At 43.6% G+C, this 27,441-nt stretch overlaps 1 protein-coding gene across 1 annotated transcript; it reads left to right on the top strand.

The window, feature by feature from the left end:
• The first annotated feature begins 1,818 nt into the window (after positions 1-1,818).
• On the top strand, positions 1,819-27,145 carry CAPN10 (calpain 10). Its single transcript, XM_072142419.1, has 12 exons — positions 1,819-2,129; positions 2,205-2,336; positions 11,477-11,673; positions 12,385-12,572; positions 13,175-13,316; positions 13,710-13,876; positions 20,319-20,575; positions 20,998-21,200; positions 24,782-25,034; positions 25,238-25,425; positions 26,372-26,417; positions 26,809-27,145. The coding sequence occupies exons 1-12, from the start codon at positions 2,004-2,006 to the stop codon at positions 26,833-26,835; spliced, it is 1,926 nt and encodes a 641-aa protein (XP_071998520.1). The 5' UTR covers positions 1,819-2,003; the 3' UTR covers positions 26,836-27,145.
• Positions 27,146-27,441: the final 296 nt, after the last annotated feature.

Consider the following 27,441-nt stretch of genomic DNA (forward strand, 5'->3'; position numbering starts at 1 on the left):
CGTTCCCGATTGCAGGCGTTTCCATAGAAACGCCGATGCGATCGGGCCTCGGCCCGCCCTGGTGGGCGCTACTTTGTCTGCGTTTGCAAGCGCAGACAAAGCGCTACGTGTGGCGCCGGCCTTAGGGTGTGACACACATGGAGTTTTTAGGTCCGTTTTTTTCCAATCTGAAAACGCACTACTAAAAAAGGCCCAAAAACGCCATGTGTATCACCACCCTAAGGTACACGATGGATACCAGCAATGTTTGAATTTACCAAATCATATATAAAGAGGATTGTCATGGTGTGGCACACATATCTCTCATTCCTGACGAAGAAAGCCGTGACTTTCGAAACGTGTCGAGGAGAATTGTTCCTTTGGACGATCCGTAGATTGAGTGACGTCCCTCCAACGGAACTGTGTAGCGGGTTGCAGCCACCGGCCAGGGCTGCTCCGCATTATTGCTAACTAATTCAAAGTGCCCCACATGTAGAACCTCATCCATATACCAATTTCTTGGATGCAGAAACCTCTTTGGACGATTCAGGTGAATAACAGGAATTCGGACTGGGTACAATTACCATCGGGATGTTTTCATGCTCCATCACAGGTACCACCTTAGCTATCATTTATATTACTTGGACAGCGCAGGTTATTCTATAGTTTTAATCACCTTTACTTATTTGAAGGAATAGTGTGGCCTACCCTTTCCTCCACCAGAGTCCAACCACACTCTAAAGTGTCTACTCTGTTTTTTTTTTTGCGCTATTTGAAATTGTATTAATTTGGAAGAGTAGTTGAAAGCAAGAGTTTCCCTTCGCCTTGCTTTTAAGTTACGCTCTCCTGAAGCATTTAAGTAACGCAGCCCCCTGAAGCAGGTGTGAACTGAGCATCACTTTCAAAGTACTGTAGAATAGTATGCTGCCTGCACAGAAGAAGTCAGCATTGTGCCCATAAGGCTGCTGTCACATGTAGCACTTTGACTTTGTTTAGAAACGGAATCAAAGCGCACAGGGTGTTCCACGGCCCAATCACATATGCGTTTCTAGGTTAAAGCATGCGATCGGTGACCAGCACCCGGTGTCTTGTATTGTCTAAATATTAGGCCCCGGGTGCTGGTTACCAATCACATGTGTTTTCATAGAAATGCTTATGCGATTGGGCCATGGCACAAAGTGCTACGTGTCACAGCAGCCTAAGGCCTTGTTCACATTTCTTATCTGTTCTATGCATAAATTGGGAAAATGGACGTAAAGCTGGACTGGAAGCAGTGTATGAAGCTGGTCTTAGTCACAAATATCATACCCGGGGCATATTAAGGCTGCCATGGGCCCTGGGCTGTATGAACATTATGTCGGACGTGTCCCTTCTATCTGCTTCAATCTGTGCATGACCATTCTGCTCCATTAATCTCCATGGAGCTGATGGAAATTGCCGAGCTCAGCGCTCTCCGTCAGCTCCATAGAGCAGAACGGTCATGCGCGACCGTCTGCATCATCAGGCTGACAGAGAAACGAGCAGTCCGACGGAGGTAGGTGGGACCCCATCGGACTCCTCCTTTTTCGTGATGCGTGGGGGGGTTCTCAGCACTGAGACCCCCCACTGATCAGCTAGTTAGGCCCTATCCTGTGGATAAGGCCAAACTTCTGTTCGTGGGAAAACACCATTAAATGGCTGTTGTGTCCATGTGTATGGAGAGCGGGAACACATCATGGGTGAAGGTCCATTCCATTGAATAGCGAGCCCATAAGTCACTTCTGCCTCATGATGAGACCGCTGATAACTCCAGAGCGGCCAGTGTGATGTGAGAGGTGACAGAGCGGGAGGGGCGGCTGCCCATGCGTGACGGGAGATGTCAGTGTGGGGGCGGGGCTTGTGTGCGCCGAATGATGGCCGCTCATCAGACAGCGGTGCAGCCGGGGTGAGGGACGCTCGCCGGGCGGCTGTACTACTAGGATCCGGCAGTCACCATGCTGTGTGTCAGCTGAGCTGTCGCTCCTCGGAAGGCCGCTGCAGATATCATGCCTCCCCCCGGTACTGGGCTCTTCGTGGACCCGGAGTTTCCTGCCTGTGTCTCCTCGTTGGTGGGCGCTGGTGACTCTCCGCTGCCTCCATTATGTGAGCGCATTACATGGCGGAGACCTCAGGTGGGCGCCCTCTGCTCCCCTCACCCCATGGCCGCTGGTCCTGGAGGCTGATCCCTGTCACCTTGTGTTTTCTAGGAGATTTGTGCCGCTCCCCGGCTCTTCCCGGAGGACAACAGAGATGCTCTGGGAGCACAAGGCATCCTGGGAGACTGCTGGTTTATCTGCGCCTGCTCTGCCCTGCAAAAGTCTCCCGCCCTCCTGCAGCATGTAAGTTGTCAGGTACCTACCTGCATGGAGAATCCCAACCCTCCTGCTGAAAATGTATGTCCCATGTCCTTAGTCTGAGGGATATTAGAAATGCTATATTTTGTATGTATCCGGGCTCCCTGGCTGAGCCTATATGCATACCTCCCAACTTTAGTGGAGGAGAAAGAGGGACAAAATGGCGGCGCGCGAAGCGCGCCGCGGCGATTTTTTTACCCACAGAAGCCACACCCTAGCCACGCCCCCTAACCACACCCCCTGGCCACGCCACTGCTCATACCTTCAACGCATCCACTGGCACCAATGTATATTTATGTATATAATTGGGGGGCATATTCCACTCTCCCTAGACAACGAGCATGTCCCCCCCCCAGACAACGAGCATGCCCTCCTAGACAACGAGCATGCCCCCCCCAGACAACGAGCATGCCCCCCCAGACAACGAGCATGTCCTCCCCTAGACAACGAGCATGTCCCCCCCTAGACAACGAGCATGTCCCCCCCAGACAACGGGCATGTCCGCCCCCAGACAACGAGCATGCCCCCCCCTAGACAACGAGCATGTCCCCCCCAGACAACGAGCATGTCCTCCCCTAGACAACGAGCATGTCCTCCCCTAGACAACGAGCATGTCCCCCCCTAGACAACGAGCATGTCCCCCCCAGACAACGGGCATGTCCGCCCCCAGACAACGAGCATGCCCCCCCCTAGACAACGAGCATGTCCCCCCCAGACAACGAGCATGTCCCCCCCAGACAACGGGCATGTCCGCCCCCAGACAACGAGCATGTCTCCCCCTAGACAACGAGCATGTACCCCCCCTAGACAACGAGCATGTACCCCCACCTAGACAACGAGAATGTACCCCCACCTAGACAACGAGAATGTACCCCCACCTAGACAACGAGCATGTCCCCCCCCTAGACAACGAGCATGCCCCCCCCCTAGACAACGAGCATGTCCCCCACCTAGACAACGAGCCTGTCCCCCCCTGTGGCTGCGTGCCCTTTTTTGTGTGTTTGTGTTATTTTTGTCTTCCAGGACCGTGCCTGCTGTGGACTGCTTCGGATTCAAAGGATTACGTCGATGACCGACATTTCTAACAAATAAAATGGTTAACGAGGGTGTGTCTGCGTCTTTTGTTCAATAAAATTTTCTGAAAACGGTGTGATTATTTATTTTTTTGCGACACTCTTCATAGTTTGCCATAGTAGTGGTGCCGGCTAGATGACGGTGCTCATTACTAAGGGCAGGCCTTAGTGTTTGCCTTAATTTTTTTGGCAAATTCACACTAACGCCCATACGATTACCCCGGTACCCACCGCCACCAGGGGTGCCGGGAAGAGCCGGGTACAAACCAGTACCTGACCGTCTATAGATGGTCAGGTAGTGGGGCGGCTGCAGGCTGTTATTGTTGCGCTGGAATAGCCCCCTAACAGTGGCCTATCCCAGCTCAGTAATGGCAGGCTGCTGCTGCTTTTTTGTATCAGGCTGATTTGAAAAATAGGGGGAAGCCCCATGCGGTTTTTTCTTCAAATTTTTGACAAAAATATGCGTGGGGTCCCCCCTTTAAAGGGGGCTCCCAGGCTGTTTCCCCCATTTTTACAAAAAAATGGGGGGAAAAACGGCATGGGGTGCCCCCTATTGTTCAAATCAGCCTGATACAAAAAAGCAGCAGCAGCCTGCCATTACTGCGCTGGGATAGGCCACTGTTAGGGGGCTATTCCAGCGCAACAATAACAGCCTGCAGCCGCCCCACTACCTGACCATCTATAGACGGTCAGGTACTGGTTTGTACCCGGCTCTTCCCGGCACCCCTGGTGGCGGTGGGTACCGGGGTAATGGTATGGGCGTTAGTGTAAATTTGCCAAAAAAATTAAGGCAAACACTAAGGCCTGCCCTTAGTAATGAGCACCGTCACCTAGCCGGCACCACTACTACGGCAAACTATGAAGAGTGTCGCAAAAAAATAAATAATCACACCGTTTTCAGAAAATTTTATTGAACAAAAGACGCAGACACACCCTCGTTGACCATTTTATTTGTTAGAAATGTCGGTCATAGACGTAATCCTTCGAATCCGAAGCAGTCCACAGCAGGCACGGTCCTGGAAGACAAAAATAACACAAGCACACAAAAAAGGGCACGCAGCCACAGGGGGGGACAGGCTCGTTGTCTAGGGGTCAGGGGTAGACATGCTCGTTGTCTAGGGGGGGGGGGGGGAATGCTCGTTGTCTAGGGGGGGGGACATGCTCGTTGTCTAGGAGTCGGGGGGAGACATGCTCGTTGTCTAGGGGGGGGGGGGATGCTCGTTGTCCAGGGGGGGGACATGCTCGTTGTCTAGGGGTCAGGGGGAGACATGCTCGTTGTCTAGGGGGGGACATGCTCGTTGTCTAGGAGTCGGGGGGAGACATGCTCGTTGTCTAGGGGGGGGGGAATGCTCGTTGTCTGGGGGGGGACATGCTCGTTGTCTAGGGGGGGGGCATGCTCGTTGTCTTGGGGGGGACATGCTCGTTGTCTAGGGGTCAGGGGGAGACATGCTCGTTGTCTAGCAGGGGGAAATGCTCGTTGTCTAGGGGGGAAATGCTCGTTGTCTAGGGGGGGTACATGCTTGTTGTCTAGGGGGGGGAGACATGCTCGTTGTCGCAGTGAAGGGGAGGGGTCCTATGGAGCGCAGTAAAGGGGAGGGGTCCTATGGAGCGCAGTAAAGGGGAGGGGTCCTATGGAGCGCAGTAAAGGGGAGGGGTCCTATGGAGCGCAGTAAAGGGGAGGGGTCCTATGGAGCGCAGTAAAGGGGAGGGGTCCTATGGAGCGCAGTAAAGGGGAGGGGTCCTATGGAGCGCAGTAAAGGGGAGGGGTCCTATGGAGCACGCAGTGAAAGCCATAAAAACCACATTTGATATTTTCCTTCCCGCTTCCCAGTACAGGGCCTGGAATATTTAATACTGTCACTAGGAAGTATAATTTGTTACGCAGAAACAGGCCGCACACAGCTCTGTACGTGGAAAAATAAAAAAGTTATTGATTTTTGAAAGTGGGGAGTGAAATATGGAAACGCAAAAATCGTTCCGTCAGAGTAATGGAGCAGGCGGCCGTGTATGACCATTCTGCTCCATTACCGTCATAGAGCGATGACATGGACCTTATGTGGACCCCAACACACCCCTCGTTTTCATGATCTATGGGGGTCACATCACTGAAACCCCCACACATCAGCAGGTTAAGCCCTGTCCTATGGATAGGGCCTAACTTGTATTTGTGGGAAAACCCCTTTAACCCCTTAACGCTCTGCGCCGTAGCTCTACGACGCAGAGAGTATAAGGAGTGTATGAAGAGGGCTCACGGGCTGAGTCCTCTTCATACAAGGTGGGGGGTTTTGCATGTTGCAGAAAACCCCCACCGCTAATAACCGCAGTCGGTCATTGTCGCCGGCAAAGTCTTTTTTACGATCGCTGTGCCCCCGAACGTCATCGGGGGCGGCGATCGTTTGCCGTGGTAGCCTCGGGTCTTCTTTTGACACGAGGCTACATGGCTTCTGCAGGTTCGTTACAATGAGCCAGAAGTATTGCAGTATATGGTAGGAGCGATCTGACCATCTAGGGTTAATGTACCGTAGAGGGTCTAAGAAATAGTGGAAAAAAAAGAAAAAACAGGTTTTAAAAATAAAAAAAATTTATAAAATATTAAAAATTCTAATCACCTCCCTTTCCCTAGAACGGATATAAAACATAACAAACAGTAAAAATCACAGACACATCAGGTATCGCCGCGTCCCAAAATGCCCGATCTATCAAAATATAAAAACGGTTACGGGCGGCGGTGACCTCCGAGGCGGGAAATGGCGCCCAAATGTCCGAAATGCGACTTTTACACCTTTTTACATCACATAAAAAATGAAATTAAAAATGATCAAAATGTCGCACAGACCTCAGAATGGTAGCAATGAAAACGTCGGCTCATTTCGCCAAAAATGACCCCACCCCCAGCTCCGTGCACCGAAATATGAAAAAGTTATTAGCGTCAGAAGATGGCAAAATTTTTTTTTTTTTTTTTTTGCACACATTCGTTTAATTTTTGAAAATGTATTAAAACACAATAAAACCTATAAATCCGGTATCACCGCGATCGCACCGAACCAAAGAATAAAGCTGAGGTGTTATTTTGAGTGCACAGTCAAAGTCGAAAAAACTGAGCCCACAAGAACGTGACACGTGCGGTTTTTTTAAAAAAAATTTCCACATTTGGAATTTTTTGCAGCTTCGCAGTACACGGCATGTTAAAATAAATAACATTACGGGAAAGTAAAATTTGTTACGCACAAAATAAGCCCTCACACAGGTCTGTACACGGAAACATGAAAAAGTTATGGATTTTTGAAGTTGGAGAGCGAGAAATGAGAGAAAAACCCTGCGTCCTTAAGGGATTAAGTATATGGTACAATAAAAGCAGAATAGAAGTGCACTGGGGGGGGATTAGGGATGGGGGCAGGGGGTCTATGGGGGAAAGTGTTTAACCCTTTAGCTGCTGCCTGCAGTCCCTGTAGAGTACCTGTTATCACACTGCAGCAGCTGCACACACTCGGCTCTGCTTCATCAGACGAACTTCAGTGAGGAGCAGGAGGAGGAGGTGGGGGCAGGAAGCTATTGATGTAGCAGAGCTGGAGAGCTCCTGCCTGCACGGAGGCTGATCCCCTGGGGCTGCTGTGCAGGGGCAGTGCAGAGAATAGGACACTCTGCACTGCTCCATCCATCCATCCATCCATGTGCCTGCAAGTGGCAGCCTGAGGACAGGGAGGGCTCTGCCTCCCAGGGGAGGGGATGGGGGAGGTGCCGGCTCTGCAGCAGACAGCCCGGGAGCTGGAGAGGAGGAGGACGCTGCACCCCGCCCCCTGGCTTCTCTGTATCCTGAGCAGGACGGGGGCGGGACTCGGGGGCGGGACTCGGGGGGGGCGGGACTCGGGGGCGGGACAAAACGGAAAAATCCGTGAAAACGCAAAAAAACCGGGACTTTCACTTAACGGTCCGTGCAGGCGGGACAAGGGTTAAAAAACGGGACTGTCCCGCCCAAAACGGGACGGTTGGGAGGTATGTATATGGAGAGGACACCCAAAGTCCATGAGGTACTAATGTAATAACCTGCAGCTTCCCAAGATGGAGAATATGACACAGCCAGCGCCAAACACTTTCCGAACCTGTCCAGTATTGGACACGACCATCATCTCTGAAAACGTTGGAAACCTCTTGTTACACTTCTGATAACACTTCTAGATAATGTCAAACAAGTTGTGCTGTACCCATGTACAGGAGAGTATTGTGTGGTGACATTAGTACTGTATAAAGGATCAGAGCAGTAGGACTGTGCTATTCTCCTGCTGATAAGAGTAGTAGGAAGTGTGCAGTATCCACATAGTGTGATGAGACACACACACACACACACACACACACACACACACACACACACACACACACACACACACACACACACTCTCTCCAGTTCAGTCACATGGGACGCTTACACTAGGGAGCCCCCCCTATTTACAATATAAATTCAGCTCCAAAATGGAGTATTTACTGTATATACTCAAGTATAAGCGTCAAAAAATGTGCTGAAAAACCCAACTTGGCTTATTCCAGACTCAAGAAAAAGTGTACTCCCCTTCCGATGTCCCCACGGCAGTTCCTCTTCTATCCATGGGGGCTCCGTGTCCCCGCGCTGTCTATCGCAGGCATAGTAATGTCAGCCACACGCTGGCATTCTAGTATGTGTGTTGTCATTGGCACACACTATGATGTCGCGATGCCTGTGTCGGACCGTGCACTGGCACGGAGCCGATGCCGGAGCCGAGGTAAATAGAAGAGGACCTCATAGCGCGCTGCCAGAAAGTGAGTACATTATTTATTTTTTTTTTACTAAAGGCATTATTTTGGGTGCGGGGGTTGGCTGGCTATATACCACAGGAGGCTGGCTATATACCACAGGGGGCTGGCAGGCTATATACCACAGGGGGCTGGCAGGTTATATACCACAGGGGGCTGGCAGGCTATATACCACAGGGGGCTGGCAGGCTGGCTAGATACTACAGGGGGCTGGCAGGCTGGCTAGATACTACAGGGGGCTGGCTGGCTAGATACTACAGGGGGCTGGCTGGCTAGATACTACAGGGGGCTGGCTGGCTAGATACTACAGGGGGCTGGCTGGCTAGATACTACAGGGGGCTGGCTGGCTGGCTAGATACTACAGGAGCTGGCTAGATACTACAGGAGCTGGCTGGCTGGCTAGATACTACAGGAGCTGGCTAGATACTACAGGAGCTGGCTAGATACTACAGGAGCTGGCTAGATACTACAGGAGCTGGCTGGCTGGCTAGATACTACAGGGGCCTGCTGGCTGGCTAGCTATATACTACAGGGGTCTGGATATATACTACAGTGGTCTGGCAGGCTACATACTGTGGAGGTGCTGTAACCAATGCATTTCCCATCCTTGGCTTATACTGGAGTCAATAGAAGCACTGCTTCTACATGTAGTGTTACCTGGCTGCCACCTGCTAGGTACATGAAGAGGCCTGAGGCTCTTGATGTGTCCGGCACGACAAGGGGGGCGGTGACGTATGATAAGTCTTCCCTGTGATTCATAGACAGTGTGTCTTCCTCCCACCTCCTGGCTTGTCATGTTACAGAGAGGAGGAGGTTCGCATGCTAATGCTGTCTACCCCTTTCCTCTGTGAGGTTCACTTTTGAAGAGGATTTTATAAAAACGCCATAAGTTTTCTCGTTACCTCTCGCCCCATAAGAAACGTGGGTGTCTAGGCTTAAAATCAGGGGTGTTGCATGATTTGAGATCTTGCTGTATGCCTCCTGTATGTGCTGATGGTATACACATTTTGTCTCTGCTCATGTATTAACTTTTGAAGCATGAAGCTTTGAAGTAGAAGGGGTGAGTGCACAAGTGTTTGAAAACACTGGCTTTTATTATATATGTAAACAAACTAGCTAATCCAGCAACAAAAAACAGGAGAGTCGGCTTAGTTGAAGCTGTTGCGGCAAATATTGTTGCATTGGAGTATGGATATACCTTGTTTGTAGTCCAATAGACACGCGCCAAATCCAGATCACCGGACAATCCAACAGCATTCATAGAATTTGTTACTTTTGAACTTTTGACCTTTTGATTTTTTTTGTTCATATATTCAAAACAAAAGCAGCACAAACAAAAATTTGAACCGCACAAACTAGCACTAACGTAGCAGAATTGTTCGGAACCAGTTTTGTTTGATTAGGGCAATGTGGGGGGCTGGTTGACCTCTGGTAACTTTCATTAATATCTTAAAAACGATAGTGGCACAAACGAAAATTTCGGCTGCACAAACGTTTGACACCAATTTTGTTTGGTTTGAACAATGTGGGGGGGCCAACTTCACTCAGGTTTAATTACCTGTCTTTAGCTAAGTCTGTAGAAGCAGCTTCTTCTCTTCCTCATTGGCTGCCACAGTTTGTAAGAAGATACAATGTATCTAGTACCCAACCTCTCACACCCAGATGTGAGCTCTAAAGACTGTCACATATCAGCCTCGCACATCATTTGAGCATGTTTTCTAGGCAGGAATTATATGCAGTGTTATCGATTTGAGCATGTCTGATAGGCAGGCAGTATATGTTGTATATTCAATACACAAGCTCTGTCAGTCTCAGGTGTCAGTGTTAAGTATCAAATATTCTATTATATGATCTATGACTGACTTCTGACCATGTCCTAAAATGGACACTGTGTAGGGCCCTTCGCACCAGCATATGGTCTCACAAGGAGTCTGAGGATCTCATCTCGGGACCTAATGGCAGTCATTTTACCTTTGGCAAGCACATGGAGGACTGTGTGTCCCTCCAAAGAAATTCCACCTCACTTCATTACTGACCCACTGGTAAACCAGTCATGCTGAAGGATGTTGCAGGCATCAGATGGCTCTCCACATCGTCTCCAAATTGTGTCACATGTGCTCAGTGTGAACCTGCTTTCATCTGTGAAGTGGTGAATTTTCCAATCCTGGTGTTCTCTTCCAAAGTGCAAGCGTCCTGCACAGTGTTATGCTGTGAGCACAATCCCATCTGAGGACGTGCAGGTTTGAGGTTTGTGCAGACACGTGCACGTTTGTGGTCTGCTGAGGTCATTTTGCAGGGCTCTGGCAGTTCTCCTGTTTCATAAAGGTGGAGGTAGCGGTCCTGCTGCTCGATTATTGCCCTCCTACGGACCCCTCCACATCTCCTGGTGCACTGGCCTGTCTCCTGGTAGCACCTCCATCCTCTGGACACTATGCTTACAGACACAGCAAACCTGGCCACAGCTCGCATTGATTCATCTGGGATGCTCTGCGCTACTTGAGCCACTTGTAGATGTGGAATCTGTGTTATGCTATCAGTGTTATGTGTGTTATGTGCTATCAGCCACATGTACCAAGAAGTGGTCTGTGGGCCCTACCCACAAAACCACTCCTTTATTGATTGTGTATTGCCAATAATTTCTACCTGCTGTATATTTCATTTGCGCAACAGCATGTGAAATTGATTGACAATCAGTGTTGCTCCATAAGGGTGGTGGCACACGTGGCGTTTTGAACCTGTGTTTAGACCGTCTTTAGTCATGCTGAGGAAAAAACCGCATACGTTTTTGTATGTTGTTAATTAAGATGATTGGTAAAACTGGACAAAAACGCATGGGTTTTTAAACAAACTGAAAATGCACGACTAAAAATGGGTTCAAAACGCGACATGTGCCACCACCCTAAGTGGACAGTTTGATTTCACAGAAGTGTTATCTACTTGGAGTTATACTGTGTTGTTTAATTGTTCCCTTTTATTTTTTTGAGCATTGTATAAGCAGCTCAATGTGGTGCCCATTTATGAAGGATGAGACTAATAGTAATGTACAATGCATATATATATATACACTATAAGATGTACAGCTGCATCTACATGGTATTGACAAACTTGGCAGGTAGTTTGAGTGACCATGGGCCCCACAGTAGCCATGGAATATATAATTTAACCAACCCCTCTATCAGGTAACTTAAGAGCATTTCCGCACCTCTGCATTTATATGTAACTTGCACTGTGTGATCTTACATTGACTTGCATTACTTTACTACAAAGGTTTTTCCTGCTGGCCAGTACACCTGGGAGGATCAAGGGTACACTGGACGCTTTACGTGTCGGTTTTGGAGGTTCGGTCGCTGGGTGGATGTTACCATTGATGATCGCTTGCCATGCCTTGGACACAAACTCTGCTTCTCTCATTGTCAAGATCATGGAGCTTTTTGGCTTCCACTCTTGGAAAAGGCATATGCTAAGTATGTGGATTTAATGAAAGGTCTCTTAATCTTGTAGTATTTTTCTGTGATATGTATTCTGTATTGAATCCGCATTTGTTTTTTTTTTCACATCCATATGTCGTCATTTTTTTTTCACTCCCACAAAAAAACAGGTATTTAATGTTTTGTGTTTTCTGCGCTGCCCAGTTTCTTTGCCTGCATATAGATGTCATCCCTGTGCTGTCCGATTTTTGCTGTACCATTGGCTTCTATGGAGGTTCGTGGTACGCATGTGAGAAAAAAAGTGTGTGCTGCACTTTTTTCTCAGTCTGCGCATCAGTGTAACAAAAAAGGATATGTGAACAGACCCATTGAATGGATAGCTTGCTGATGTCAAAAACGCTTGGCTGAATGAGCCCTAATAGTGAAGTTTTTCCCATATTCTCCAGCACTGTTTTTTTTATGCTACTGCACTCTTTGAGGTAGATCTTTTCCATTGGCCATGCATCAAGGCCCTAATGCAGGAACCTCACTTCTGCTTCAGATTAAAAAAGTGAAGTTATATTCCTTCACTGCTAAAGGGGGCCAAAGTCAGGAGTCCACAAAATGAGAAGCATAGTTATTTTTTTATCTACCTTTGCAATTAAAATAAGGCAACAGAAATTCCATAATATTTGCTTGTGTGAATCATTCCTCATCTCGTATAGTCAGCATTATTGGCCATAATTTTTTAGCTGTATGTGTCTACAGGTTACATGGCTCCTATGAGGCCTTGTGGGCTGGCCAGGTTGTTGATGCTTTGGTAGATCTAACTGGAGGTTTGGTAGAAAGATGGTCTTTGGAATTAGCCAATGAGAGTTTCAAAGAAGAAATCATCTGCAGGATGCTGGATCTGAAGGAACATTGTGCAATGAGTTGCTCTGTGCACAAGAGGGAAGGTGAGCATTACATTTATTTCATTTTTGAATGGTTTGGATATGAATTGTGAAAAATGAATGACTGGACACCAATAATGACCCACCCATGGCTATGGTCATCACTATTTAGTCAGTGGGGGTCCTACACTAAGAATCCTCAGTGATGAGCAAATTCTGTCTTCTGAAGGACAGCTCCATTTTGTGTTGGTGCAGTGCTAGGCACCTCCTCTTTCATTTAGCAATTCAAGAGTAACAGGTTGATCACTACACAGAAAGGAGCTGTTTACTTCGCTAATGGACAGAACTGGTTAAAGTCTAATCTGCCATAGTTTGCTGCAACTTAGGCCAACCCATTTTATCACAGACATGCCCCTTTTGGTGTACCAATCACAATATGAAAGTGTCTAAGAACTTGCACTGAATTTTGGCGCAATTTAAAATGGGTGGAGCACCCGGGCACCATAATTAAGTTTACGCCAGGTCAGAACTGGCATAATTTTATCTTTAACCTGTGGTCACCACTACATTGGCCTTTTCTTGAGGGATTCAGGATCTGTAGGATTAAACAGAATAGCATTGCAGTACACACATTTTTTTTTCACCAATATTTTATTTAAATGTAGGTTCTGGAGATCTGGGACAGTTTCATGCCTTCACAATTACCGATATACAGCAAGGATTTACAAAGGATGGACAGTCTTTGCTCTTATTCCGTGTACACAATCCTTGGGGTAGAAGTTGCTGGGAAGGTTCCTGGGGACAAAGGTTTGTGTTAAGAATTGAAAGATTTCTCTTTTAGAAGGTGGATTGAGTCCAAACCTATAGATCCATTTATATATATATGTTATACAAGGCATTAAAAGACCTATAAAACTCCCAAAATACATTCCCTATCTGATAGAGGGTAGGGTACATTGTTTGGTTTGTGATGTACCTATGCACTTTCTAATAGTATACTACCTATGCCCTGGTGAGATCAGATTAGCTGATCCCCTGATAATTTTTAAGGGATTGTTTTGTTTGCCATTAATATTGTTTACATAGGTGCTATTTATGACTTTATAGTATTAGACAAGAAGCAAAATGATTACCAATTTTGCTAGAACAAAGTTTTATAAATTGTTAACAGGACAACTTCTCTATTATCCCTTATGGCAGTGGTGATAATTGGGCGTTGATGGACCAGGTGGAAAGTTCTCGATTTCTAACTCAAATTCAAGATGGCGAGTTCTGGGTGGAAAAGGCTGAATTTTTTCGAGAATTTCATGAGGTTACATTGGCGTTTCCTGTCGTCAAGAAACTTTGTATCCAAAGTATCTGGACTGGTGAGTGCAGGTAAATTGTGCAGATTACACTTTGAGAAAATGCTTATGGGAAGAAGAACTAAATTATAAGCCATTTTCATGGGAATGGTATAGGTAACATATTTTTCTTGGGTTTAGGTGGTTAAGGCAGTGGAGTTGGAATAAAATGGGACAACTCCAAAGATACTCACCGGCCACTTTATTAGGTACACCTTGCTAGTAACGGGTTGGACCCCCTTTTGCCTTCAGAACTGCCTCAATTCTTCGTGGCATAGATTCAACAAGGTGCTGGAAGCATTCCTCAGAGATTTTGGTCCATATTGACAGGATGGCATCACACAGTTGCCGCAGATTTGTCGGCTGCACATCCATGCTGCGAATCTCCCATTCCACCACTTCCCAAAGATGCTCTATTGGATTGAGATCTGGACTGTGGAGGCCATTTGAGTACAGTGAACTCATTGTCATGTTCAAGAAACCAGTCTGAGATGATTCCAGCTTTATGACATGGCGCATTATCCTGCTGAAAGTAGCCATCAGATGTTGGGTACATTGTGGTCATAAAGGGATGGACATGGTCAGCAACAATACTCAGGTAGGCTGTGGCGTTGCAACGATGCTCAATTGGTACCAAGGGGCCCAAAGAGTGCCAAGAAAATATTCCCCACACCATGACACCCCCACCACCAGCCTGAACCGTTGATACAAGGATCCATGCTTTCATGTTGTTGACACCAAATTCTGACCCTACCATCCAAATGTCGTAGCAGAAATCGAGACTCATCAGATCAGGCAACGTTTTTCTAATCTTCTACTGTCCAATTTTCGATGAGCTTGTGCAAATTGTAGCCTCAGTTTCCTGTTCTTAGCTGAAAGGAGTGGCACCCGGTGTGGTCTTCTGCTGCTGTAGCCCATCTGCCTCAAAGTTTGACGTACTGTGGGTTCAGAGATGCTCTTCTGCCTACCTTGGTTGTAACGGGTGGCGATTTGAGTCACTGTTGCCTTTCTATCAGCTCGAACCAGTCTGCCCATTCTCCTCTGACCTCTGGCATCAACAAGGCATTTCCGCCCACAGAACTGCCGCTCACTGGATGTTTTTTTATTTCGGACCATTCTCTGTAAACCCTAGAGATGGTTGTGCATGAAAATCCCAGTAGATCAGCAGTTTCTGAAATACTCAGACCAGCCCTTCTGGCACCAACAACCATGCCACGTTCAAAGGCACTCAAATCACCTTTCTTCCCCATACTGATGCCCGGTTTGAACTGCAGGAGATTGTCTTGACCATGTCTACATGCCTTAATGAGTTGCCGCCATGTTATTGGCTGATTAGAAATTACCGTAAGTGTTAACGAGCAGTTGGACCGGTGTACCTAATAAAGTGGCCGGTGAGTGTATATAATGACTTGTTTCAATTGGTTCACTGCAGCATGTGCTAATATATCTCTTTATAAGAATTTGGAATGTGCTATAAATGTCTGTTCTAAGGATTTAGACTTCTTTTTTTTTTCATTTTTAAAACATCTTTATTTCATATAAACATTAACAATATATACTACATATGGTTTTTTTTGCCATTATTGTTCTTATAACATATACTTTCCGCTTTAAACATTCCCCTAACGTGTGATTTATCTGCATCCCACACTAGGGCAGTGCTTACAGTGCCCACATTCATACTAAAGAATTCTCTAATCTGCATAGGCAATCTATCATGATTATCCAGTATCTCTACCCACATAGGAGCAATCCTAAAATTATAACTTGTGACTTTCCCATTTATCGCAACAACAGCAGTGAGTGGAGCGTGATCTGAAATCGCTTTATTACCTTAATTTGCTTTTTTAACATAATGCATCCCACAATCATTGGTGAATACTATATCTAATCTTGAAAAAACCTTACGTGTTTTTTAATAACATGAAAATTCCTGCGCATCTGGGTGCTTAAGCCTCCATAGTTTGTGCCATCCCAACTCTTTACTTATCAAATACAACCTACTTAATCTATGATTCATATTTGTGACTCTACACATCCATGCTAGTATCCATTACTGAATTAAAGTCAGCGGGACCCCTCTAATATTTACCATAAGTTCTTGTAAATCATATAGCATGTGAGATGTGTATGTGTGTGTATATATATGTGTGTGTATATATATGTGTGTGTATATATATGTGTGTGTATATATATGTGTGTGTGTATGTATGTGTATATGTATGTGTGTGTGTGTATATATGTATATGTATGTGTGTGTGTATATGTATGTGTGTGTGTATATGTATGTGTGTGTGTATATGTATGTGTGTGTGTATATGTATGTGTGTGTGTATATGTATGTGTGTGTGTATATGTATGTGTGTGTGTATATGTATGTGTGTGTGTATATGTATGTGTGTGTGTATATGTATGTGTGTGTGTATATGTATGTGTGTGTGTGTGTGTGTGTGTGTGTGTGTGTATATGTGTATATATGTATATATATATTTGCAATATAACCCATTAACTACCCTGAATAACACAATACAAAAATATGTATCTTCCTTCCTTGTCATATTTGACTGATATTTCCTGGAATTTTACCTTTTTATTGATGGCTATTAAAACCCCTCTTGAATAAGATGAATTGCATGAATGGTATACCGATCCAAACCATCTGTTTAGCCAGCGACCCGTTCTCACGGGTTAGATGCGTCTCTTGAAGAGCAATTATATCAGGAATGTTTCTGTTAATAAGATCAAATACTTTAATTCTTTTAATTTTGGTACCTAATCCCCGGACATTCCAAGATAATATTTTGATTTGATTACTGAGATTCTTCATAGATGTATCCCCTAGACACCTTCCCATATAGAAAACCCCATAGGGGAAGAAAGGAGCAAGGAACCACCCAAGAAAAAAAAAACCCTGGAGACAAATTCATTAACAACCAACCTATCTTCTATACCAGTGATGGGCAACCTTATGAGCTTGGTGTGTCAAAATTCGCCAAAAAACCGAGCATAACTCGGGTGGTGTGTCACCTTGACAAAAAAAAGATAATTTTGTGATATTTATAGTTTAAATAACAAATATGTATAATTATTTAACTTCTAGGGTACTTTAATCCTAGGTTGTGTGGTTGATCCTACCATGTACTGCCATACTACATCTATTTTATTACAATGTGCTGGACAATCTCTCAGCCTCCCGGCTACTGCACCTGGCAGTGTAGGAGCCGAGGATGAAACTTAACTCTCCGGCGGCCGCGTGTCACTGAAAATGGCTATGCGTGTCAGCACTGACACGCGTGTCATAGGTTGGCCATCACTGTTCTATACCTATCATCACATTTACATATCACGCAAAACCTACTTATTTTAGATTTTTATTGATCCAGTCAATTTTCCCATACAATACGTAATTTTGCAGGAAAAGACATGGAATATTGTATACTCTTATTGTGCAGTTTGGCTTTTACATGAAAGAAGTTCATTCTCTTCTGTTGAGTTTCCAGTGCGAAATCCGGAAATCTTCTAATAGCCTGCCCGCTATACTCAATTTTATCCTTTTGCCGTGCCAGCTGTAATATTTTCAGCGCTGCAGTCGCTCCGGTCAGGGCGCCATGTAAACAAACATGGCCGCCAGACTCAGCTTCCAGCTTCCAGCATTGTGTATGGGGGCCGGAAGGTTGTCGGGTCCGGCCGGAAGCTGAATGCAGCGCTGCTCCGGTGGCCATGTTTGTTTACATGGTGCCCGGACCGGAGCAACAGCAGCGCTGGATACCGGAGGGCACCGGAAGGTAAGTACATCTTTATTGTTTTAGGCAGCCCGCTCCCGGCCACTTATAGGTTTTTTTTTTTTTTTTTCAAAACTCGGACAACCCCTTTAACCACATTATCCATCTCTTTAACCTCTTTCCTTAACTGGTGAACTGAGTCCTCCAAATCTGAAATTCTAGTTTCAGCGTGTTCATTCCTGATGGCTTGTTTTTGCATATCTGCTCTAATAATAGCCATTTCCTCTTTAAATACCCCTATCTGGTTCGTTAATTCAGCTACTGCACCATTACCTTTCAGTATGGCTGTCATTATTACATTAACCGGTTAAGGACCGGGCCCTTTCCCGTTTTTTCATTTCCATTTTTCACTCCCCACCTTCAAAAATCTATAACTTTTTTTATTTTTACACGTAAAAAGCTATGTGACGGCTCGTTTTTTGCGTAACAAATTGCACTTCATAGTGATCGCATTGAATATTCCATGCCATGTACTGGGAAGCGGGAAAAAAATTCCAAATGCAGTGAAAATGGTGAAAAAACGCATTTGTGTCGTATTCTTGTGGGCTTGGATATTACGGCTTTCACTTCACGCCACCAATGACGCATCTAATTTATTCTTTGGGTCAGTACGATTACAGGGATACCAAATAATGTTATAATGTTTTCATACATCTACAAAAATTAAAACCTCATGAACAAAATTTTTTTTTTTATTTTGCCGTCTTCTTGTGCTTATAACTTTTCCATACTTCGTTGTATGGAGTTGAGGGTGGTGTCATTTTTTGCGACTTTTGATGATGTTTTCAATTATATTATTTTTAGGACTGTACGACCTTTTGATCACTTTTTATAGAATTTTAAATTTTTTTTTAAATGGCAAAAAAGTGCCAGTTTATACTTTGGACGCGATTTACCGTTACGGGGTTAAACGCAGTGAAAAACCGTTATTATATTTTGATAGATCAGGCATTTTCGGACACGGCGATACCTAATGTGTTTATGATTTTTACTGTTTTTATTTATATTTATATCAGTTCTAGGGAAAGGGGGGTGATTTGAATTTCTAGGTTTTTTTTTATTATAATTTTTTTTTCAACTTTTTTTTTGTTTTTACTATTTTTCAGACTCCCTAGGGTACTTTAACCCTAGGTTGTCTGATCGATCCTACCATATACTGCCATACTACAGTATGGGGATTTTACTCCTCATACATTACAATGTGCTGATAGCACATTGTAATGAATGGGTTAACCCGAAGTAGCTTCGGGTCTTCGTGAGACCCGAAGCTACCATGGTGACGGATCGCCGCTCCCCGATGGCGTCACGGGGAGTGGCGCCCATGCGCCGCCATCTGTTTGAAGCCGCCGGCAGCTTTGCCGGCGGCGATCAGCAAGAAAACACCTGCGATCGGTGCCGGCACCGATCGCGGGTGTTACCGGTAAGCCTCTGCTGCAATATGCAGCAGAGACTTACCGGCTATGGAGAGGGCTCGGCCAGCGAGCCCTCTCCATGCATCGGAACGCGACCGCCGCCGTGAATACACAGCGGGCGGTCGCGAAACGGTTAAATGATGGAGGATCCTCTTATTACTTTTTCCCTTGTCTGAACAGACCCCTGTATAGTAACATTGGGAGGTTCTAATTGCACTTCTGTGTCAGCATTTTGATCCGGCTCAATTTGGTGCAGTTTTCAAATTTTCTCCTCCCTTGCAGCTGCTGACTACACTCTAACGAAGTCTCCATGGTACTTTCCTGTGCTGTTTTTTTGATGGTTTAATTAAACTTTTACTTGTTTTAGGGGATAACACTTATTTGTCTAATTTGGCTGCAGCTGTTTCTCTTATTTTGTCATATTTGTTTGTATTTTTAGGTGTCTCGTTAGGGGATGGATTAGGAGTAACTACTGGCCCCTTAGATTTTTTTCATGTTGGCTTTCGTCATTATGCAGCCCACCCAGAAACCACAAAAACCCAAGCGAATAATACACTTTAAGACCTCCTATCACAGAAACCGAAATATTTCCAGAATCAAAATGTTGCCAACTTGCACATTAACTGTCCATAACATAAGTCTGTGGCTTCTGACGTAGAAAAAGGTGTCGCTATGCAATATAAGAAGAATGGCTTGAAAGCAATATCCCTAGGGCACGATTTAACCGTGCTGTATTTCCCACGGATACACAATCTTAACGCAACAGAAAGGTTATGATCTATGCGAAGAGAAACCACAAAATCCTAAGCAAATAATAAGATTTAACACCCCCTATCACAAAGATATTTTGAATCTGCTTCATACATAAATATTACTAAAGCGTTTAAACGCTTTACATCTGTTTAAAAACATAACGAAAATAAGCGCCGGCGCCAGCTCACCCTGAGCTGGTGCATGGCTTTTGCAGCTTGGAAGCACCATCGGAAGTGGTAGGTTTTCTTTAATGCCATAATGGTGAGAATCCATGGGTTTTAAATACCTCTGACATACACATAAAGGCTATTTTTCTACGACTGTATCTGTTTTGTATTAGACTTGTTTGATTTGATTTGTTTTTCGGGTGAATTGTTAACTAGAATGAACTTCGATAACATCTGTGTTTTTGCTGCTTTTTTAACTATTCTGTTTATTACTCAGTTGTAAAAAGTATGTACATTAACACTGTTCTTTTGGGGATCAAAACATTTTATTTTTTTTTTATTTTGCACACAGGTTCCCTGCTTTCTTATACTCAACAGATTAATGGTTCTTGGATTAACGGCCAAAATGCAGGTGGATCACGCAATAACGTCAGCTTCCCTGAAAACCCAAAGTTTTGGTTACGTGTCAGGATGCAAAGTGAGGTGTATTTGACCCTAATGCAAAGACCAAGGGATAAAATTGGATCCTCAAATAACAGCAGCCGAACGTTACAACATGGAACCTCCAATCATACAACTGGAACAGCTATTGGATTGCACATCTGGAAGGTAAATTTGAGAAAATGAAAACTGTTCTGTGATTGGTTCTAATAGGCAACTAAGAACATTTCTCTTTGAAATTATTCAATACTTTTACCTCATTAGGCAAAATATGCCTTAGCTTTGCTCCATAGATAATAAAAGGTAACTAAGGGGGATTTGAAGTCCCCTACTTTCTGTTCATTGTGATTTTAAGTCTCACAGCAATCATTGAACTGTGATTGTATATTTTATATGTATTTATAAGATATATTATGATGTTATATTGTAAGTGCATTTGTAGCCCTTGATGTGGAAAAAGTAAATAATGAAGGTATAATAAAAGTCTCACAGCAATCACATATTCTATAGGTCATTTATGGGGAACCCCCTTAATTTTTTTTGTCCAGACTTCAGGGCATTAAATATATATATTTTTTAATGTTATGTAGGTGAAAAACCGTCATTTTAATCTTCAAAAGACCATTTTGACAACACCTGTGGTTGGTACCTCATCACACAGTTATGACAGACAGCTGCAACTACGTTGTGAATTATCTCCAGGATATCATCTTCTTATCCCCAGCACGTTTCTCAGGGACATAGAAGGGGACTTCTTACTCCGTGTGCTTTCTAGTGGACCCATCACACTCAGGTTAAATGATTATACCGTGTATGACAATGAAAACCTTTTTTTTTTACTTTTAAATTTCAAATATGAATTGCGCAGCTGATAACAGTACACATAATATTGTCTCCTTAAAGGAAATCTACCATCAGAATCCAGCGTGATAAACCAGAGACACTTACTCATAAATCTCTGAAAAGCAGACAAGAGACAGCAACCAAAAAATGACCAGTTATTAAATTGGGTAATGTATGCAGCTCAGGGTCCTGGTGTGTAGGATCCAAATTCCAATATAGACAGGAAAAGGCCACAGCATCCAATATGATGAAAAAGGTGATAAACCTTTATTCACACAGGCATGAAAAAACTTCAACAGAGATAAGAGATTTTTTACCTAATGTTTAAACAGGAAATGAGGTCACCGGGTAGTGGGTGTATTTATATGTGCATGTGCACAATTGTTTGCATGCTTGACATAGATTCATGGCGAATTGAAATGTTGCAGTTTTTTCATGCCTGTGTGAATAAAGGTTTATCACCTTTTTCATCAAATTGGATGCTGTGGCCTTTTCCTGTCTATATTACTCATAGATCCCGGCACAGTAACTGTGTTAATCTTTTGTATTTGTTATCCATGACTTCCTTCCTTTATAATTATGCTAATGAGTCTCACAGGCTCTAGGGGTGTTTCACGAGCCCCTAGGTGCAGTAGCTTTTCAGGATGTTACAATGAGCAGAGATGGTTACCCCTCCCTTCTTGCTGCTGCTAAATTTCAGAGGGTGGACGGAGAGACCAGGGTGAAAGATGCGGCTCAGTGTAGCATCTTGTGAATCTGCAGCACTAGGGGGTTCTGGTAAAGCCTTAGCTGTGCTTATTAGCATAATTAAAATAGTTGATTTTAGAAGGAACAAGGCCATGGATAACAAATATAAGAAGATTACCACAGTCACAGTACAAGCTAGTGTCCCAGGTTTTCATGCTTGATTTTGATGGTAGATTTTTTTTTTTCAAAATACAACTGTAAAGTATAAAAACTTTTGCCTAATTCTGCACTATGCCAAAATAAGCAATTCTCTAATTTATTATAATGAGCTATCAGCAGCTGTTTAGCAGCTAGCAGGGGCTTTACCTTGTCCCCCCAGGCTACTTTACATCTGTCATGCTTTCTGGTTGCCATGGGAAATCGTATAGTACAGCAAGAGATGATGACAGGAGGCTTGTTGAGAGGGGCTGTAGGAACTCTAATGATGTCACAAGCATGTGTTTTATCACATGCTTCCTGTCGGCCAATTACAAACAATCTGCCCTGCATCATTTCAAAGTACTTTGTGTGATGCAAAGGACTTTCAGTGATGCCATAAGCAGATCGGCCAATTACAAATGCTGGAATTGTTATCAAAGTCTCTCTCCCGCTGTGCTTAAACTATTTTTTGTCAGTAACTTTACAGTTACGCTTTGAAAAGTTTTTCCTGACTTGGCTATTGGTACTCTTCCTTGATTTGCTGTGCTGACTGACTGCAGCTTTCTTCTGACATTGTATATGTTTAGCCAGCCTAAAAGCAAACTGCATAAATATGGACTCTCCTTGAACTGTCTGCTCTGTCCTTAGCCTATTACCCACTTCAACAGATAATAACCAGCATTTAAATAGTGACAACCAGAGAAGTCACTAAGTCAGTGGTAGGGATGTCCCATAGTCAGTTCAGCACTATCTAATGAAAGCAGGAGAAGGGAGAAGCAGTAATAAGCTGCTTCTGTCTTTTCCCCAGGAACCCTAGCTGTCTTTTAACTTCCTTTTGTGATCTACGCAGGAGAAACTGCTGCTAGGCCGAAAGATATCTTGCAGATTTAGGACAAGCACAGAAGCACAGTTAGCCATCTAAAGACACTGGCTGTCGTTAACAGGTTAAAAATCTACATGTACAATTTCTAGCAAAAACCTTTTCACTTACATGTCAGTGGACTGTCTGGTGCTAGACAAATTTGCTTTTGCATACACAGGTCCTTTATCATTTACTTTAGTTTCAACAAAACATTATTGTTCAATAGTCGCAAAGATGCCTTATAATAGGACAGGCGAAACAGGGGGAACAAATATACAACAGTCTCATTAGATACATAGCCAGCTACTGTATCAACTGAGCAATAATGTAGATCAGACCCGGAGGAAGTATATGGAGATCATGACGTGTTTCACCTCCGAACCAGAGCTTTCATCAGATGCCTGTTAAAAGCTCCGGTTCAGAGCTGAAACGCGGCACGATTAGAGATGAGCGAGCACTAAAATGCTCGGGTGCTCGTTAAAGTCAATGGGAGACCCGAGCATTTTTTTAAATAAAATAGAACATTAAAAGAACAGTGCAGAATAAAATATTCCACATGTTTCCAGATGTTTTAATTGTTAGAATACATTGAAAAAACACTATTCTTCACTTTACAGGTGTTCGCGCCTGTCTCCCGCTAAGTTAGGAGATGTGCGCCGAACATCTGGATGTGAAGAGTAGTGTTCTTTCAATGTGTTCTGCACTTAAATGCTCCCGTGTTCACTGTTTTCAGTTTTTATTCTATTCTTCACTTTGCAGATGTTAGCGCGTGTCTTCCGATAATGTTTAAAATGGTGCGCACATCAGCAATGTGAAGAATATGTTCTTTGAATGTTATTTGAATGTGTTCTGCACTTAAATATTCGTGTTTTCACTGTTTTTAATGTTTTTATTCTATTCTTCACATTGCTGATGTGCGCGCACATCTCCGACATTATCGGAAGACACGCGCGAACACCTGCAATGTGAAGAATAGAATGAAAACAGTGAACACAGGAGCATTTAATTGTTGAATACATTGAAAGAACACTATTCTACACATCCAGATGTTCGGCGCACATCTCCAAACTTAGCGGGAGACACGCGCGAACACCTGTAAAGTGAAGAATAGTGTTTTTTCAATGTATTCTAGCAATTAAAACATCTGCAAACATCTGGAATATTTTATTTTGCAATAAAAATACTTTTCTTGACTTTATTTTATTACTTTAATGCTCGATTTCGACAGCCGAGATACTCGTCCGAGTAATGAGCCGGTCCGAGTATGCTAATACTCGACCGAGCAGTATACTCGCTCATCTCTAGTCACGATCTCCATATGTAATTAAGAAACCTTCACAAGACACCTTATCTCCGTGTGTGTCTGAAATAGCGCCGTCCTGATGCCTCCTCTGGGTCTGATCTACACATCTTCCACGGTTCCGGGATACTAGTCCTTTGTTCGAACGGGGCTTTCCAGGAGTGGCAGCTAGATACAGCATCTCTTCAGTTTCAAGCAACTACCGAACAACTTCATCTACATCTAACGTTATTACACGATAGCTGCGCTTCTTTTTCTTGCTTTTTCTGCTCTCTTGTCTATCGGGGTTTCGGGCCCTCCCGCCCCACAAACTGATTCCACCTCAATGCTGATGTTCAGATATGTTCCCATACAGGAACACCAAAAAGAAAACTGCATATGCTCTAGGTATAATTACGGTCTTGTACCTCTCTTCATTCAGCAGCAAAACCACTTTCTGTAACATTTTAGATGATAAAGGTTCATTTTTTTACTCCTATTTTAGTGAGGTATCCTCAAACAAGCCTTTGGAGCAAGAAAGTGAAGATAAGATGCCTGGTGTATGGGAAACACTGGAATTTAAAGGACAGTGGAAGAAGAGTAACAGGAATGCAGGAGGCAGCAGGAACTTTCCTTCATACCATCTTAATCCAAGATTTTCTTTTCGTGTGTCGACTAATACAGAGGTGGTAAAGATTACACTTTGCCAGCACAATCAGGAGAATGCATGCCATGCTATTGGCTTTCATGTGTACTTGGTGAGTGTAATTTGTGCTTTGACTGTAATATACATTTTTATCCATGAACTAAAATGGCTTTAGCTGAGAAAATTCAATAAGTTAACTCCCATACAGTGATGGAACATCTCTGGGTATTCCTCTGTACAACTCCATATGTACAGAATTAGCCCCATGGAATCGTAATATCTTCAGGAGTTCAGATTTTTTTCATTTGTCTTTAGGTACTAGTTGATGGAAGTCTCCCATTATTTTCACAAGAACCATGTGCCAGCTGTGTCCCACATAGTCATACCTTGGAAGTATGTAAAATCTGTCATCTTGCTCCTGGACAATATGTTGTTGTGCCTTCCACGTACCTCCCTGACCAGGAATGCAAGTTCTCAATATTCATCTCTACCAAGACTGAGCGGTAAGAGCTTCATCCTTTATACATACAACTCTTCTGGTATATTTATTTGGATACATGTGCTTTAGTACTTAAGAAACTTGGTACTATATGTAAACAGAGCAAAGTCCATCCTTCTCTAATTACATCCCTCCTCATTCCCTCTATGGTCCCTTGCCCAAGAACTATTTTCTAGTACAAGTGCTGTCCTAGCCTACATCTTACAGCTCTCAGACAGGGTTGTGACTTATTGTGCTGTGATCACATCCGATTTTTTTCAGTTTGTTGATCCAAACCTATCAGAAATACTCTGGCCTGTGCCATGCGTGAAACTCACTCATTGAAGTCAACTGAAGTGCATGAAATAAATCGGATGGCGCGTTTTTCAAGGAAGTAGCTCAGAGCTGTGAAAATCTGACAATATTAGGATGACACTAAGACTACAAAAACAGGTGGTTGCATTCTACTAATATAGTGGATCAGAGCTGTCCAGCCTGCATATTTCTCTGATTAACCTGTATACAAATCTGGTATATATATAGCATAATAGACTATCAATTGATTAGAGTGCTGTCCAATGTAAACTTGAATAGCACCCGTACTGGAAAATAGCTTGTGGGCAAGAGACCTTAATATGCTTTAGAATCTGAAATTCCTGCTGAATTCTGTCTTTCTAGCAAGGATACACGACCAAGATCCCTAAAGACCCTAACGGACCATATAAGAAGTGCGGTCTTGCCTTCTATACTTAATATTGCTATCAAGGATGACAGAAGCTTTATGCAGGCTATGGGGGAGCAGTAAGTCATGGAACAGACAGTGTTACAACTCCCATAAATAGCAACAAAGTAGCTGGGTATTATGTACACACACTGGACTACTGTTGTCTGCAAAGTTTGTTGAAAAGTTTTATTTTTAAGGTTTTATTTTACTTTTGTTTTTCTAAATCATAACTTTTATGTATTTGCAGAAAACCTATTAAGAGTGAAGAGACCCTTGGCCAGATCCTAAAAGAGGTCAGAAAAAAAGGAAAATTAGGGCCTGTCACTTCTCCCAAACTTCCTGTTTTAGTTAATCTTGGTGTATTTCATGGTATTCCACATTAAATAACTATTTTGCAACACTATTTTTAGAACTTAATTTCAATGTATTTTTACATTTAAATATTCCACCTGGCCACTTATGAGTGTGTTTACACTTGGGCATTAGCATGTCACTTGCGACATTGCAGGTTGCATAAGAAAAAACACTTACAATCTGTTCAAATTGTAAAGAACACAATTATTTGCTAAAACCGACATCTCAAGATCAGTGACATGTCCTGTTTATAGAATATTGTACAACAAAGCTTAGAAGTATGGCGTATTAATTGATGATATCCATTCTCCCATTCTTCTTCCTTTTTAGGTTTCCGTTATTTCGCTGATGAAGTGAAAGTATCAAAATCAATCCCTGGATATTTTTATTCACTCTTAATGACCAAAAAAGTGTAGTTTGTTTTACAGTTTTTTTTTTTCCTGGTAACATTTTTGTAAACTGACAAACAGGGTATAGAAGTGATCTTATGGCAGGTTTCATATTAACATATTAACCCTGAACCTCAGGTGAGGACCTCACCAATAATTTGAATCCAAGCTGCTATACAGAAAAAAGGTGATATTTGCCTGTTCCTATGTTTATACTCAGTCTTATAAACCTGAACTGTGTTTTGTGCTCCTACATTAAACTGTATTTTGTATCTGGCTATTTGTGTCCTTTCCTTCCTCGTTATGATTCTTATGATTTGGGACTATACATTTGGCCATGACCTCCTTAACATTTGTTTCCAAAATCTCTAAATGGAGATTATTGCACACAAATTTAAAATGTTTCTACTGGACTTGATAACCAATCTGCATTATTAAATACTTTTGTGCAGTAAGTATGAGATTCTGATGAAATCTACTGTATTAGGCCTCATTCACACTGATGCATGGGAAACGTGTATATACGGCTGATATACATCCCCATAGACGGCAATGGGCACACGGCGCCCTACCC

Source organism: Engystomops pustulosus, chromosome 3, assembly GCF_040894005.1.
Source record: "Engystomops pustulosus chromosome 3, aEngPut4.maternal, whole genome shotgun sequence".
NCBI lineage: Eukaryota > Metazoa > Chordata > Amphibia > Anura > Leptodactylidae > Engystomops > Engystomops pustulosus.